General features: G+C 49.2%; 1 protein-coding gene across 4 annotated transcripts in view; it reads right to left on the minus strand.

Annotated features, from left to right (window-relative positions):
• LOC139240875 (SWI/SNF complex subunit SMARCC2-like) overlaps window positions 1–14,286 on the minus strand; it is an 875,893-nt gene that overhangs the window by 644,754 nt on the left and 216,853 nt on the right. For all 4 annotated transcript variants that reach the window (XM_070869382.1, XM_070869381.1, XM_070869383.1 and 1 more), the window contains exons 14-15: window positions 13,691–13,821; window positions 12,580–12,651 (exon numbers count right to left, since the gene is read on the minus strand). In XM_070869382.1, the coding sequence (XP_070725483.1) occupies window positions 12,580–12,651; window positions 13,691–13,821 (203 nt within the window). The remainder of the gene's footprint in view (window positions 1–12,579; window positions 12,652–13,690; window positions 13,822–14,286) is intronic.

Consider the following 14,286-nt stretch of genomic DNA (forward strand, 5'->3'; position numbering starts at 1 on the left):
CCCACTGCTCTGACACTGATTTACCTTCCAATAGCTGTTTCCAGTCCACTACGGCCAAATCACCTCTCAGCTTAGCAAAGTTGACTTTTCCCCAATTTAGAACTTTTATTTCTGGTCTATCCTTGTCCTTTACCTTAAATCTAACTGAATTATGGTCACTAGCACTTAAATGCTCTCCCACTGATACCCCTTCCATCTGCTCAGCTTCATTACCTAAGACTATATCTAGACCCGCCCCCTCCCGTGTCGGGCTTGCTACATACTGGCGAAAAAAGTTCTCACATGCATTTTAGGAATTCCGCACCCCCCATTACCCGTCACACTAATTTTGTCCCAGTTAATATTATGATAGTTGAAATCCCCTATTACTGCCCGATAGTTTTTGCACTTCTCAGAAATATGCCAACATATTTGCTCTTCTATCTCCCTCTCACTGTTTGGGGGTCTATAGTACACTCCCAGCAGTGCGATCGCTCCTTTTTTGTTTTTCAGTTCGACCCATATGGCCTCATTTGATGATCCCTGTAACATATCATCCCTCCTCACAGCTGTAATAGTTTCTTTAATCAATACTGTGATTTCCCCCTCCCTTTTGACCCCCCTCTCTATCCCGTCTGAAGATCCTGTAACCAGGAATGTTGAGCTGCCATACCTGCCCCTCTTTTAGCCATGTCTCTGTAATTGCGATAATATCATTCTCCCAAGTGTCTACCTATGCTTTCAGCTCATCTGCCTTATTCGCTATACTCCTTGCATTGAAGTATATACCATTTAGTACAGCCAGACCTCCTTGTTGACTACTTTCTAGACCTTGTTTCCTCTGTCCTTCAAATTTACTTTCTACATTTTTGCTTTCCGATTCCAGCTTTACTCCCCTCCCTACTGAATCTATTCTCAGATTCCCATCCCCCTGCCAAACTCGTTTAAACCCTCCCCAACAGCAATAGCAAATCCCCCCGCAAGGATATTGGCCCCGGCTCTGTTGAGGTGCAACTGTCCGGCTTGTACAGGTCTCACCTCCCCCAGAAGCGGTCCCAATGCCTCAGGAATCTAAAGCCCTCCCTCCTGCACCATCTCTCCAGCCACACATTCATCTGCTCTATCCTCCTATTTCTGTACTCACTAGCTCGTGGCACCGGGAGTAATCCGGAGACAATCTGATGGTCCAGTGCAGTACCGCATTGTCTTTTGAATGAGACGTTAAACCAAGGTCTGTCTGCCTTCCCAACTGGACATAAAAGATTCCATGACACGATTCGAAGAGCAGGTTACCTGACCAACATTCCTCTGTCAATCTCCAAAAGCATTTGTCTAATTGGTCATTTATCACATTGCTGTTTGTGGGAGCAATTTGGCTGCCGCGTTTCCTACATTAACAACAGTGACTACACATCAAAAGTAATTCATTGGCTGTAAAGCACTTGGAGACATCCTCGGAATGTGAAAGGCGCTATATAAATTTCTTATTTCTTATTTCTTATTTACAAATTCAGAATCTAATTTAAGTAAAGTGAGTCCCTCTACTATATTTCTTACTCTGGTTTTCAAATTTTTGGAGGCCTCGCAAATAACACGTGAGAGCCTCAGTAGAAGTTCTATTTTCAGTCATATCCATACAAATTGGTCCCATCCTGATGTCAGTTTCACCTGGTCACTTCTTTCAAGATACTTGCCCACATTAAATGAGCACATTAAATGCAAAGAGATTTAGATAGGTTGCAAAGAGATTTAGATAGGTTGCAAAGAAATTTAGATAGGTTGCAAAGAGATTTAGACAGGTGCAAAGAGATTTAGCTAGGTTAAGCGAATGGGCTAAGGTTTGGCAGATGGAATACAATGTCGGAAAGTGTGAGGTCATCCACCTTGGGAAAAAAAACAGTAAAAGGGAATATTATTTGAATGGGGAAAAATTACAACATGCTGCGGTGCAGAGGGACCTGGGGGTCCTTGTGCATGAAACTCTTTTGGAGTTTACCTGAAAAAACATAAACATTAAACCGTGCCACCCGCCCTGGATGACACACCAGACATTTACAAGGCTCTTTTTTTTCTTTTTTGTGTTTTTCTTTTTTTTGGGCACTAAAATCAAATTTTTTCCTCCAGTGCCCCCTATAAAAGGGGAGGGGGACACTAAAAGCACCGGCAATTAAAACAAATTTAACTTTAAAACGTAAACTCAAATTCAAATTTGGTTGCCGGGCGTGATGATGCACTTCAGTCCCTCCAGTGCCCACCTCTCGCGGAAGGCCGCGAGCGTACCGGTGGACACCGCGTGCTCCATCTCTAAGGACACCCTGGACCGGATGTAAGAGTGGAAGAGAGGCAGGCAGTCAGGTTGAACGACCCCCTCGACCGCCTGCTGCCTGGACCGGCTGATGGCCCCCTTGGCCGTGCCCAGGAGCAGTCCTACGAGGAGGCCCTCGGACCTACCCGCTCCCCTCCGCACAGGGTGCCCAAAGATCAGGAGAGTGGGACTAAAGTGCAGCCAGAATTTCAGGAGCAGCCCCTTTAAATAACAAAACAGGGGCTGCAACCTCGTGCACTCAATAAAAACATGGAACACGGACTCCTCCAGACCGCAGAAATTGCAGGCGGCCTGGGAGTGCGTGAACCGGCTTAAAAATTTATTGCACGGCACTGCTGTGCACCACCCTCCAGGCCAAGTCCCCGATGAATAGTGGGAGGACTCCCGCATAGAGTGCCCTCCATCGGGGACCCCCGCCTCCTCCGGACGGCATGGTACGCCATGGCGTGTCAGGACGGCCGGCAAGGATGGCAAAGTTGAGAGTGTGCAGGAGCAGCCCGTACAGGAAACCCCTCCGCGCGGAAATGAAAGGCACGGAGGGGATTTCCCCGAGGCGGCTCAAGTTGTGAGGCGCCGGCTCCCGAGGGAGGTTCCGGGGTTTGGCGCCAATGAGGAATTCCGTCCGGACGGGGGTCAGTTCGGACGGGATCTCCCCACGTGCTTGAGCCTCCTCAATGCACCTAACAGAGTCAGGGCCCAAAGCTGTTTTTAGCGACTCGATGGCTTCGGCCGCGCGGCGGACGTCTGCTGAATTTAGGCGCCGCGCCAGCGTGCCTAGCGCCATCCAGCCCGCTCCACCGCCATCGAGCAGGACCCTGACCCTGGTCACCTCACCAGCCACAGCCCTCTCTTCCGACCGCCACATAAAACCTCGGTCGTGGAGGTACGGATTCCCGAGCAGCGGCTCCTGCAGGACAGCCGCCACTCCAGCCGGCGGAGAGCTGCGCTTGGTGGAGACTTTGTTCCAGACCCTGATGAGTTCCTTGTAAAAGACAGGCAGCTCCCGGAGGGCGGTCCTGACACCCCCCAAGTTCACAAACAGGAGCTGCGTGTCGCAATTGAGGTCGCGCTGCTGGCGGAAGAAATACCTCGCCAGAGCACTCCACCTAGGAGGGGGCTCGACGTAAAGGTATCTCTGCAGGGTCTGAAGACGGAAAGTCGCGAGCTGGGTACTTACGCACACTAACGACTGACTGCCCTCCTCAAGCGGGAGACTCAAGACCGCGGCAGAGACCCAGTGCTTCCTGTTGTTCCAGAAGAAGTCCACCAGCTTCTTCTGTATCTTGGCGACAAACGCAGGGGGAGGGGTCAAAGTGACCAGCCGGTACCACAACATTGCGGCCACCAGCTGGTTTATGACTAGCGCTCGACCCCTGTAGGACAGCACTCGGAGCAGTCCTGTCCAGCGCCCTAGGCGAGCGGCGACCTTGGCCTCCAGCTCCTGCCAGTTCGCCGGCCAGGCTCCCTCGTCGGGGCTAAGGTAGACTCCCAGATAGAGGAGATGGGTCGTGCTCCAGGCAAAAGGCCTGAGCTCCTCCGGCAGGGAGTCCACCCGCCACTGACCCACCAGGAGACCGGAACATTTCTCCCAGTTGATTCTGGCGGAGGATGCGGCCGAGTAAATCTCCTGGCACTCACGCATCCTCCGCAGGTCAGCGGGATCCTCTACCGTGAGGAGCACGTCATCGGCGTAAGCCGAGAGGACGACCTCCACGCCCGGCCCTTGCAGAGCCAGTCCCGTCAACCTCGTCCGCAGGAGGCGCAGGAAAGGCTCCACGCAGATGGCATATAACTGGCCGGACATGGGGCATCCCTGGCGCACCCCTCTCCTAAAGCGAAGGGGCGCCGTCAAGGACCTGTTAACCTTAATCAGACACTCCGCGGCGGCGTACAAAAGTCGGATCCGGGCGACGAAATGCGTCCCGAACCCGAAAGCGCGCAGAGTTCCGAGCAGATAGTCGTGATCCACCCTGTCGAACGCCTTCTCTTGGTCGAGAGATAAGAAGGCGACCGACAGACCAGCCTCCTGGGAATGATGGATGAGGATCCGGACCAGATGGATGTTGTCGTGGATTGTCCGGCCCGGGACCGTGTAGGACTGGTCGGGGTGGATCATGTGGTCCAGCACGGCACCAAGGCGAGCAGACATCGCCCTGACGAAGATTTTGTAGTCCGTGCTGAGGAGGGAGACCGGGCGCCAGTTCTTAAGGAGGCAAAGATCGCCCTTCTTAGGCAGCAGGACGATGACTGCCCTGCGCCAAGAGAGGGGCATTTCCCCGGTCGCCAGACTTTCCCCCAGGACCCGCGCGTAGTCGCTCCCCAGGACGTCCCAGAACGCCCTGTGGAACTCCACGGTCAGCCCGTCCAGCCCCGGGGTTTTTCCCCTCGAGAGCCGGTCGAGGGCACCGGTCAGCTCCGCCAGGCTTAGCGGAGCTTCCAAATTTTCGGCGCCCTCCGGGCTGATTTTCAGCAGGTCCTCCCACAAAACTCTACGCGCTTCCTCGCTGGATGGCTCCGGAGAGAACAGGGCCCCGTAATATTCTCGGGCCCTGTTGTTGACGCCCTCCGGATCCGAGACAAGAGAGCTGTCGTCGGCCAGCAGCGTCAAGAGCTGCTTACGGACACTCTGTCTTTTTTCCAGCGAGTAGAAGAAGGGGGAGCCGCGGTCCAGGTCCCGCAGGAACCGGATCCGCGACCTCACGAACGCGCCTCGGGACCCGACGAGCTGCAGGTCCTTCAGCGCGGCCTTCTTCGCTTCGTACACCGTCCGCAGGGCCGGGTCCCGGACGACTTGACCGAGACGGGACTCCAGGTCGAGCACCTCTTTTTCTAGGCGCCCAACCCTGGCCGCCCGCCTCTTGGTCGACCCCCTTGCGTACTCTTGACAGAAGACGCGGAAGTGAGCCTTGCCCACGTCCTCCTTGTGCATGAATCCCAAAAAGTTAGTTTGCAGGTGCAGCAGGTAATCAGGAAGGCGAATGGAATGTTGGCCTTCATTGCGAGAGGGATGGAGTACAAAAGCAGGGAGATCCTGCTGCAACTGTACAGGGTATTGGTGAGGCCGCACCTGGAGTACTGCGTGCAGTTTTGGTCACCTTACTTAAGGAAGGATATATTAGCTTTGGAGGGGGTACAGAGACGATTCACGAGGCTGATTCTGGAGATGAGGGGGTTACCTTATGATGATAGATTGAGTAGACTGGGTCTTTACTCGTTGGAGTTCAGAAGGATGAGGGTTGATCTTATAGAAACATTTAAAATAATGAAAGGGATAGACAAGATAGAGGCAGAGAGGTTGTTTCCACTGGTCGGGGAGACTAGAACTAGGGGGCATAGCCTCAAAATACGGGGGAACCAATTTAAAACCGAGTTGAGAAGGAATTTCTTCTCCCAGAGGGTTGTGAATCTGTGGAATTCTCTGCCCAAGAAAGCAGTTGAGGCTAGCTCATTGAATGTATTCAAGTCACAGATAGATAGATTTTTAACCAATAAGGGAATTAAGGGTTATGGGGAGCGGGCGGGTAAGTGGAGCTGAGTCCACGGCCAGATCAGCCATGATCTTGTTGAATGGCGGAGCATGCTCGAGGGGCTAGATGGCCTACTCCTGTTCCTAATTCTTATGTTCTACTGAGATTTACTGATTTAGGAGTTTTCTTCTTAAATGTGTCTGGCAAGTTTTGTGATTTTTTTTTGACCATTTTTCCACAGAAAGGATTTGGGGAAAAAGAGAGTGACACTTAAGGCGTGTGTTTAAAGCCAAGTGTATTCACACAAATTCAAAAAAAAGCACCACGATGGAAGGTGGTTAATATGCTAATAGTCTGGACACTGAAATTGCCAAATTTCCCAATCCCCAAAGACTGTAAATAATGAACAATTTGTTAGCCTGTCTGGTAATCAGTAAACACCTCACACCCATTGTGTTAGAAGGTTCCTCGTCCCAGACGCTCAGCAAAGGGTGTCTGGCAATGGCCCTCCCCTTGGATTGTGAACACAGGGATGTAAAAGCTAGTGACAAAGACACAGGCAGTCAGGTCTAGCAAAGGCTGCAAAGTAAGTCAAGCTTTAAATAGGAAGCTATGATGGCAAGCTTTGGCCAGGCTCAGAAGAATACAGGAAGATTGTTCGGAATTATTTTGTTTAAAAGAAAGAGACTTGGATTTATATAATGCCTTTCACGACTGTCATGTATGTACTTTTAGGATCACTAGCCACTAGATGGTGTCACTGTTGGAGGCCATTGGGCTGCATGCACGTGTGTGCAGCCCAAGTATAAAAGGCCAGCCATTTTATATATTAGTCACTTTGGGCCTTAATAAAGCAGAGCCAAGGTCATACCTCTTGGAGTTGAACAGTACTCAGTCTAACAGCTATTGCATACACAACATTTGGCGACGAGGCAACAAGAATCTTTGAATGCAAAAATGAGCACAATTGAATTGTTGGAGCGATTTGTGGAAGGAGAAGATTGGGCAGACTTTGAGAGCCATTTGAGCCAGTTCTTTGTGGCCACCAAAATGGAGGAGGTCGGCGACGCAGATCGCGTCGGGTGGCATTCCTCACGGTTTGCGGTCCAAAAATTTATGGTCTGATAAAGAATCTACTCCTGCCTGTGAGTCCAACAGAGAAAACATATGAAGAATTGTGTGCACTGGTACAGGACCACCTTAAGCCAGACGAAGGCATCATCATCTCGAGATACAGATTTTACACGCCCGTTCGCTCAGAGGGCCAGAATGCGGCGGAATTCGTTGCTGACCTGAGACATCTAGCGGGACTGTGTAAGTTCCGGGCTGTGTTGGCAGGCATGCTGCGGGACTTCTTTGTAATCGGCATCAACCACGAGGTGATCCTGCGTAAACTACTGGCGGTGGAGATGTTGGACTTGAACAGGGCCATCACAATCGCTCAGTCATGCATGACGATGGATAGAAGTCTAAAGCAGATATCAGTGAAAAATCGAAACTCGGCAAGCACTGTAAAAATATGATTGATTCGGCATTCAGCAGAGCGGCACATGGCAGGGCCTACCCGACTGCGTACGCAAAACCTGTGGCTGCCCAAAGTCCGCCAGCGGGAATGCATCGATTTCTCCGTGTTGGCGTTGTGACGATTTAAGCAATATAGTTGCATAGGCTGTCTGAGAGTGGGGCATCTCCAACGCAAGTGTCCGCAGATGAGCAAGCGTGCTGCAACACACCACGTGGAGGATGGTCAGACTAGCGCGGATCCGGATACGCAATCCGAGATACCAGAGGAGGAAGTGTATGGAGTGTACTCGTTCCTAACTAAGAGCAAACCGATAATGATCAACGTGAAATTTAATGGGGTGCCGGTATCGATGGAACTGGACACGGGGGCGAGTCAATCGATAATGAGCCAGAGGGCATTCAACAAGCTGTGGGATACTAAGTCTGTGAGGCCCAGGCTGAGTCCAGTCAATGCCAAGTTGCGCACGTAAACCAAAGAACTCATAACGGTGATTGACAGTACCACAATTAAAGTTGTCGTATGATGGTGCGGTTCACGAGTTACCGCTATGGATTGTCCCAGGCAATGGCCCAACGCTGCTCGGCAGGAACTGGCTTAAAAAAATCAGATGCGATTGGAACGACATCAAGGAATTGTCGTCGGAGGAAGATACATGTGCCCAAGTACTGAGCAAGTTCCCCTCGCTGTTCGAACCAGGCATCGGCAGCTTCACAGGAGCCAAAGTGCAGATCCACGTGGACTCGGATGCAAGACCCGTCCATCATAAAGCTCAGGCAGTTCCGTATATGATGAGAAGGTCGAAATCGAATTGGAGATTCCAGCGTGAAGGGATCATATCACCGGTTGAATTTAATGAATGGGCCAGCCCCATTGTTACTGTGCTGAAAAGTGATGGCACAGTCAGAATCTGTGGAGACTGTAAGGCTACGATCAACAGAGTTTCGAAACAGGATCAGTACCCGTTACCGAAGGCTGATGACTTGTTTGTAACGCTAGCCAGGGGGAAGTCCTTCATCAAACTGGACTTGATGTCGACACAGGAGCTGGTCAAGACGTCGAAGACACTTACGTGCATTAACACGCACAAAGGACTGTTTATTTATCACAGGTGCTCTTTTGGAATTCGCTCGGCTGCAGCAATATTTCAGAGGAACATGGAGAGTCTACTGAAGTCCGTTCCCAGAACCGTCATGTTCCAAAATGACATCCTGATCACAGGTCATGACTCCAAGGAACATCTGAACAACCTGGAAGAGATTCTACATCGCCTGGACAAAGTGGGACTCAGACTGAAACGCTCAAAGTGCGTCTTCATGGCACCAGAGGTTGAATTCCTGGAGAGGAAAATTGCTGCTGATAGCATCAGGCCCACGGAGGCGAAAACCAAGGCCACCAAGAATGCACCCAAGCCACAGAATGTGACGGAGCTGCGTCCGTTCCTGGGTCTACCTAAATTGAGTACCTTTTTAGAACCACGGCACGTGCTGCTAAGAAAAGGCGACAACGTGGGGTGCGTCTCAAGACAGAGCTTTTGAGAAAGCCACTAATCTGCTTTGCTCTAACAAGCTGCTAGTACATTATGACCCATGTAAACGTTTAGTATTGGCCCGTGATGCTTAGTCATATGGAATTGGTTGCGTACTCCAACAAGCTAATGAGTCGGCTAAACTTCAACCAGTCGCGTATGCTTCAAAAACTTTGTTTAAAGCAGGAAGAGCCTACAGCATGGTAGAGAAAGAAGCACTAGCCTATGTGTATGGGGTTAAAAAGATGCATCAGTACCTGTTTGGTCTTCTGTTTGAACTGGAGACAGATCACAAGCCGCTCATTTCACTGTTCTCTGAAAACAAAGGTATCAATACCAATGCTTCATCCCGCATCCAGATGTGGGTGCTGACATTATCCGCTTATGATTATGTCATTTGCCATAGACCTGGCACCGAGAATTGTGCCGATGCTTTGAGCCGTCTGCCGTTGCCCACACCGGAGGTGAAAATGCCACACCGGCGGACCTATTGTTAGTTATGGATGCTTTTGAGAGTGAAGGAACCCCTGTCACGGCTAAACAAGTTAAGACCTGGACCAGCCAGGACCCGATTTTATCGGTGGTGAAGAGTTGCATCCTCAAAGGTGATTGGTCTGCCATACCCAAGCAAATGTGTGAGGAAACCAAATCTTACATTCGTCGCAAAGACGAACTGTCTATTCAGTCGGATTGTATACTGTGGGGCAATCGTGTTGTTATGCCCAAGAAAGGGAGAGAGAAATTTGTACGTGAGCTACACAGCACACATGCCGGCATTGTAATGATGAAAGCCATCGCCAGGTCTCATGTATGGTGGCCGGGAATTGACTCTGAGCTGGAATCATGTGTGCATCAGTACAACACTTGCATGCAGCTCAGCAAAGCACCAGCGGAATCACCGCTGGGTCTGTGGTCGTGGCCGTTCAAACCATGGTTCAGGAACCACATAGACCTTGCAGGTCCCTTCCTGGGGAAGATGTTTTTAGTTGTGGTGGATGCATATTCGAAGTGGATAGAGTGTATAATCATGTCATCCAGCACATCCACAGCTACCATTGAGAATCTCAGTGTCATGTTCGCGACACATGATCTGCCTGACATCGTTGTTAGCGACAACGGATTGTGCTTCACCAGTCAGGAGTTTCAAGAGTTCATGAAACTCAATGGTATCAAACATGTGAGGTCAGCACCGTTCAAATCTGCATCCAATGGGCAAGCAGAACGTGCTGTCCAAATCATAAAGCAGAGTATGAAGCGAGTAACCCAAGGGTCACTGCAGACCTGCCTGTCGTGCATACTGCTTAGTTACAGGACAAGACCACACATGCTTACTGGGGTCTCACCTGAACTAATGATGAAGAGAGGTCTTAAAACAAAGCTATCTCTTGTACACCCTGACTTGAATAATCATGTTGAATATAGAAGACAAAGTCAGCAAGGGTATCATGATCGCGCAGCTGACTTTGATTCCTGTATATGTTCTGAATTATGGTCAGGGTCCCAAGTGGATCGCTGGTACTGTCATGGCCAAGGAGGGCAACAGAGTATTTATTGTCAAGCTCAAAAATGGGCAAACAGACGAACCGGAACAGTCGGAGGAAGAGACAATCGACGACCAACCAACCTACCCCCAGTTAGCAGAGGACTCAGTGGTCATCAGCGAATCGGGACTTTCAATCACTAACATATTCAATGAAAATGGACTTTCAATCCCTGACATGGCCATTGCCACTCCCACCAGGTCAGCCACCCAGCCACCAGTCACAACAGACTCTGAACACTCACCCAAGGCTGGAGTTGAACTGCGACGGTCAATCCGGGAGTGTAAAACACCGGACCGTCTCAATTCGTCAAAGACTGTGTTAATATCTCAGAGGGGGGTATTGTCATGTATGTACTTTTGGGATCACTAGCCACTAGATGGCGTCACTGTTGGAGGCCATTGGGTTGCACGCACGTGTGTGCTGCCCAAGTATAAAAGGCCAGCCATTTTGTATATTAGTCACTTTGGGCCTTAATAAAGCAGAGCCAAGGTCATTCCTCTTGGAGTTAAACAGTACTCAGTCTAACAGTTATTGCATACACAACAATGACCACCAGACGTCGCAAAGCGCATTATAGCCAATGAAGTACTTTTGAAGTGTAGTCACTGTTGTAATGTAGGAAAGTCAAGTAGGACAACCAACTGATGTGTGGAAGTATAGCATGTTCACGATTTTGTATTATTAGACAAAGACAAGTTGTATTGATTGAATTAAGTGAGTCTGACCATAACTGTTGCTCTGTATGTTAATTTACTGTGAAATAAAGCAGCTTAATGATTCCTATCTGGTCTCGTTTTACTAAGTGCTTTCTCGATCCACCTTTGAATAGGTCAAAGAGGCTTATGTACGAAAAACATGAAAATCAGGTTAAGATCATAATGGGATACTGCTGTTATACCACTAGGTTGTGCTATTAGGCAGTGTGAGTCAACTCTGGCACATAAGGAGCATGGGACCTACTTATGGGAGTGACTGACTCCACTCAACCCGAGCAAGTCTCTATGGCAGACCCATATTTGTAACTATTTTATTTTCTCACTGTTGTCCTATGTATGTGCTATTACTGTTTTTCTCCCTGGTGCTTCCCCTTGGTGAGTATACTGTGGTGTTCTTCTACGACCTAATCTGGGGTTCCTTCCAAGTGCTACTTCAGTGGGAGGAATAAGCAAGGTGGCAGCCTGCTACTCATCATTGAGGACCTCATGGGAGTTTTAAAAATTTGTTTTCAGGATGTGGGTGTCGCTGGCAAGGCCCATCCCTAGTTACCCTGAGAAGGTGATGGTGGGCCTTCTCCTTGAACTGCTGTAATCCTTGTAGTGATTATTTTACAACTGAGTGCCTAGGCTACGTCAAAGGCATTAAGAGTCAACCTCAGTATGGGCCTGGGTCAACTATTGGCCTGAATGGGTAGGGGTGGTCGGCTCTCTTCCATGTAGGACATTAATGAACAGTTGGGGTTTTATGCCAATCTGGTAGTTTTCATGGTCATTCTTGTGGTTCCAACCCACAAATGACCAGATTTATTGACTTCAATTTCAAAACCTGCCAGGTATTCGAACTGGGTTGCTCCCTAAATACCATAACCCCTGCACTACCGTACCTGATTTATGTGACTACTGTGGGATCCGAAGTGCTCGTAGCTGGGCTACCTTCCTGTGTTGGATCCTGAGATAGCCCAGCAAACAGCCCTTTGAAACCCGTATTGGCTGGTAGTTCATGATCCTTTGAAGGAGCCAAGTGTGTTTAGTGGATGTGGTGCACCTTTAGAGATAGCAATCTTTCCCGTGCCTCCCCCTCACATGCCTCGACTGCAAGGTATCTTTTATGAATGAGCAGTGATCTGCGTGGGAATGAACCATTGGCCACGACTGAGGAGTGTGAAGCCTGTCATGAAGGTACTTTTAAAATGATCCCCTAACTTGTCCAATTCAGAAGTGACACGACTTGTGTAAATTGGAGCCTCGGTCTCAATGGCCATGAGGACTTGATACCCAAATATCCTGGCTCCTTGCCAATCCTAGCACCCACTGTACTTATGAAAAACACATGGGGATGATCAAGAACTAGCAAATTGTTGGTATGCCATCAGACCCCTTTCAAATGCCATTACTCATACTGTCTGAAATCCTCAAATGTGCTGTGGGCCTGGGAACCAATCTGTCATTTACTATTCATTACATAAAATAACGATTTATCTGTAAATAAATACTCACATCTCCGGGGTTTTGGATTTGTTTTTTCCATTGAAGAATTCTGGGAGAGCTCGTCGCTCAATGGCATGGACACTGTTGAGAAGAATAATAATTCAGGCCTTGTTGGAACTGCTGACTACCACTCTATATAGTTGGGTCTCCCAAAAGGAAGCCCCATGGTAAGCTGGTCTCAATTTAGGTCTCATGACAAGGACCTTGGAGTCCTTTTTCTGTTTCCACGTAGATAAGTATTAATACTGTGCTCTGTAGTCTGGTAATGTCAAATGTTCTAGCTCTGAACAGATTATATTCAAAGTTGAAGTGAAATCTGAGACAAGTTGAAACACTTGATTGAGGCTGAGCAGCCGAGAGGGGAGATTCCTGAGGATGAGTAGTGTAACTCTTCCCACTCAACCCTCCTCCTGCCCACTTTCCTGCTGTTCTCCTTCAGGTTGAATATAGGGTGAGAGAAACATGGCACCACAGGTAGATTTGGGGGGGTGAGGGGTAATTTTAATCTAACCCACCGGGGGGAAATTGACTGCATCAGATTGGTCACCCATTTCATTTCCCACTGATTTCAAAAGAGAGCAAAATTGGGGTAAAACAGGATCTGATCCAGTCATGTTTCCAACCGAGCGGGTTAGGTTAAAATGACCACTTTGATCCTTCTTGGATGTTGACAGCAGAGTACCTGGACTCTTGGATATGGCAGGTAGGGATATTATTGTCTTTGTACGCATATTGTTCTACAACACATGTATGTTCAGTGATACTCTATAATTCTAGAAATTACAACACAGGGGAGAGGCTACTTGACCTCTTTTACCTGTGCTGTCTACTTTACTCACAGTTCCCTGTACAATCACAAACTACAGCAGAGAAGGAGGCCATTTGGCCCATCAGATTCAAGAAATATACAGAAATAAAATTCAATGGGAAAAGGCGATCTCTAGTAACCTGCAGCCAAAAGGAAACCCAGTATTACTCTAGGAACTTGCAAACTCCTTTCAGTGGCACCTAGTGTGAGGTGAAAATGAATGTCCGACGCAGAACATTTCAAGTTATTCACCAGTAAAATGTATGCCAGCCTTGGCATTGCCAATAAAAGCACCAATTGCCACAGGAATACCTGTTGTAGTCGAACCACGCCGCATAGCTGGGTATGATGATGTGGTGAGTCTGTTCAGTCACGTTGTCCTCATGCAAATCAGGATTCTTCGTTTGTTCCCCTTTGTTTCCAGCAGAAGTGTCTTCCTCATCCTGGAGCAGGAAAACACAATTCAGCTTCAACTGCTGTGTGGAAAGGTCTTGTCTTCGTTATTGCAATAAGGGGGCAATTTTAACCCCAGAAAACGGGTACATTGGGGTTGGGTGGGAGGTTAAAGTATTAAAAAACTAAATCCTGGCCCCAAACCATCTCCTTCCGGTTTTAACGGAGGTAGGTGGGGGGGGGGGGGGGGGGGGGGGTGGCGAGCAGCCAATCTACTCCCAGGAGGCAGGTTGCTCATTTAAATATTATAATGAGGCTGTCGGTCCTCAAATTTAACAACCAATACAAATTTGACCCGATCCTCCCCCTCCCCGACCGACGCAACTTCAGACCCGATCCTCCCCCTCCCCCACCGACGCTCTTCCAGACCCGATCCTCCCCCTCCCCCACCGACGCTCCTCTGGACCCGACCCTCCCCCTCCCCCACTGACGCTCCTCCGGATCCGATCCTCCCC

This window comes from Pristiophorus japonicus, chromosome X (genome assembly GCF_044704955.1).
Source record: "Pristiophorus japonicus isolate sPriJap1 chromosome X, sPriJap1.hap1, whole genome shotgun sequence".
In the NCBI taxonomy this organism is placed as follows: Eukaryota; Metazoa; Chordata; class Chondrichthyes; family Pristiophoridae; genus Pristiophorus; species Pristiophorus japonicus.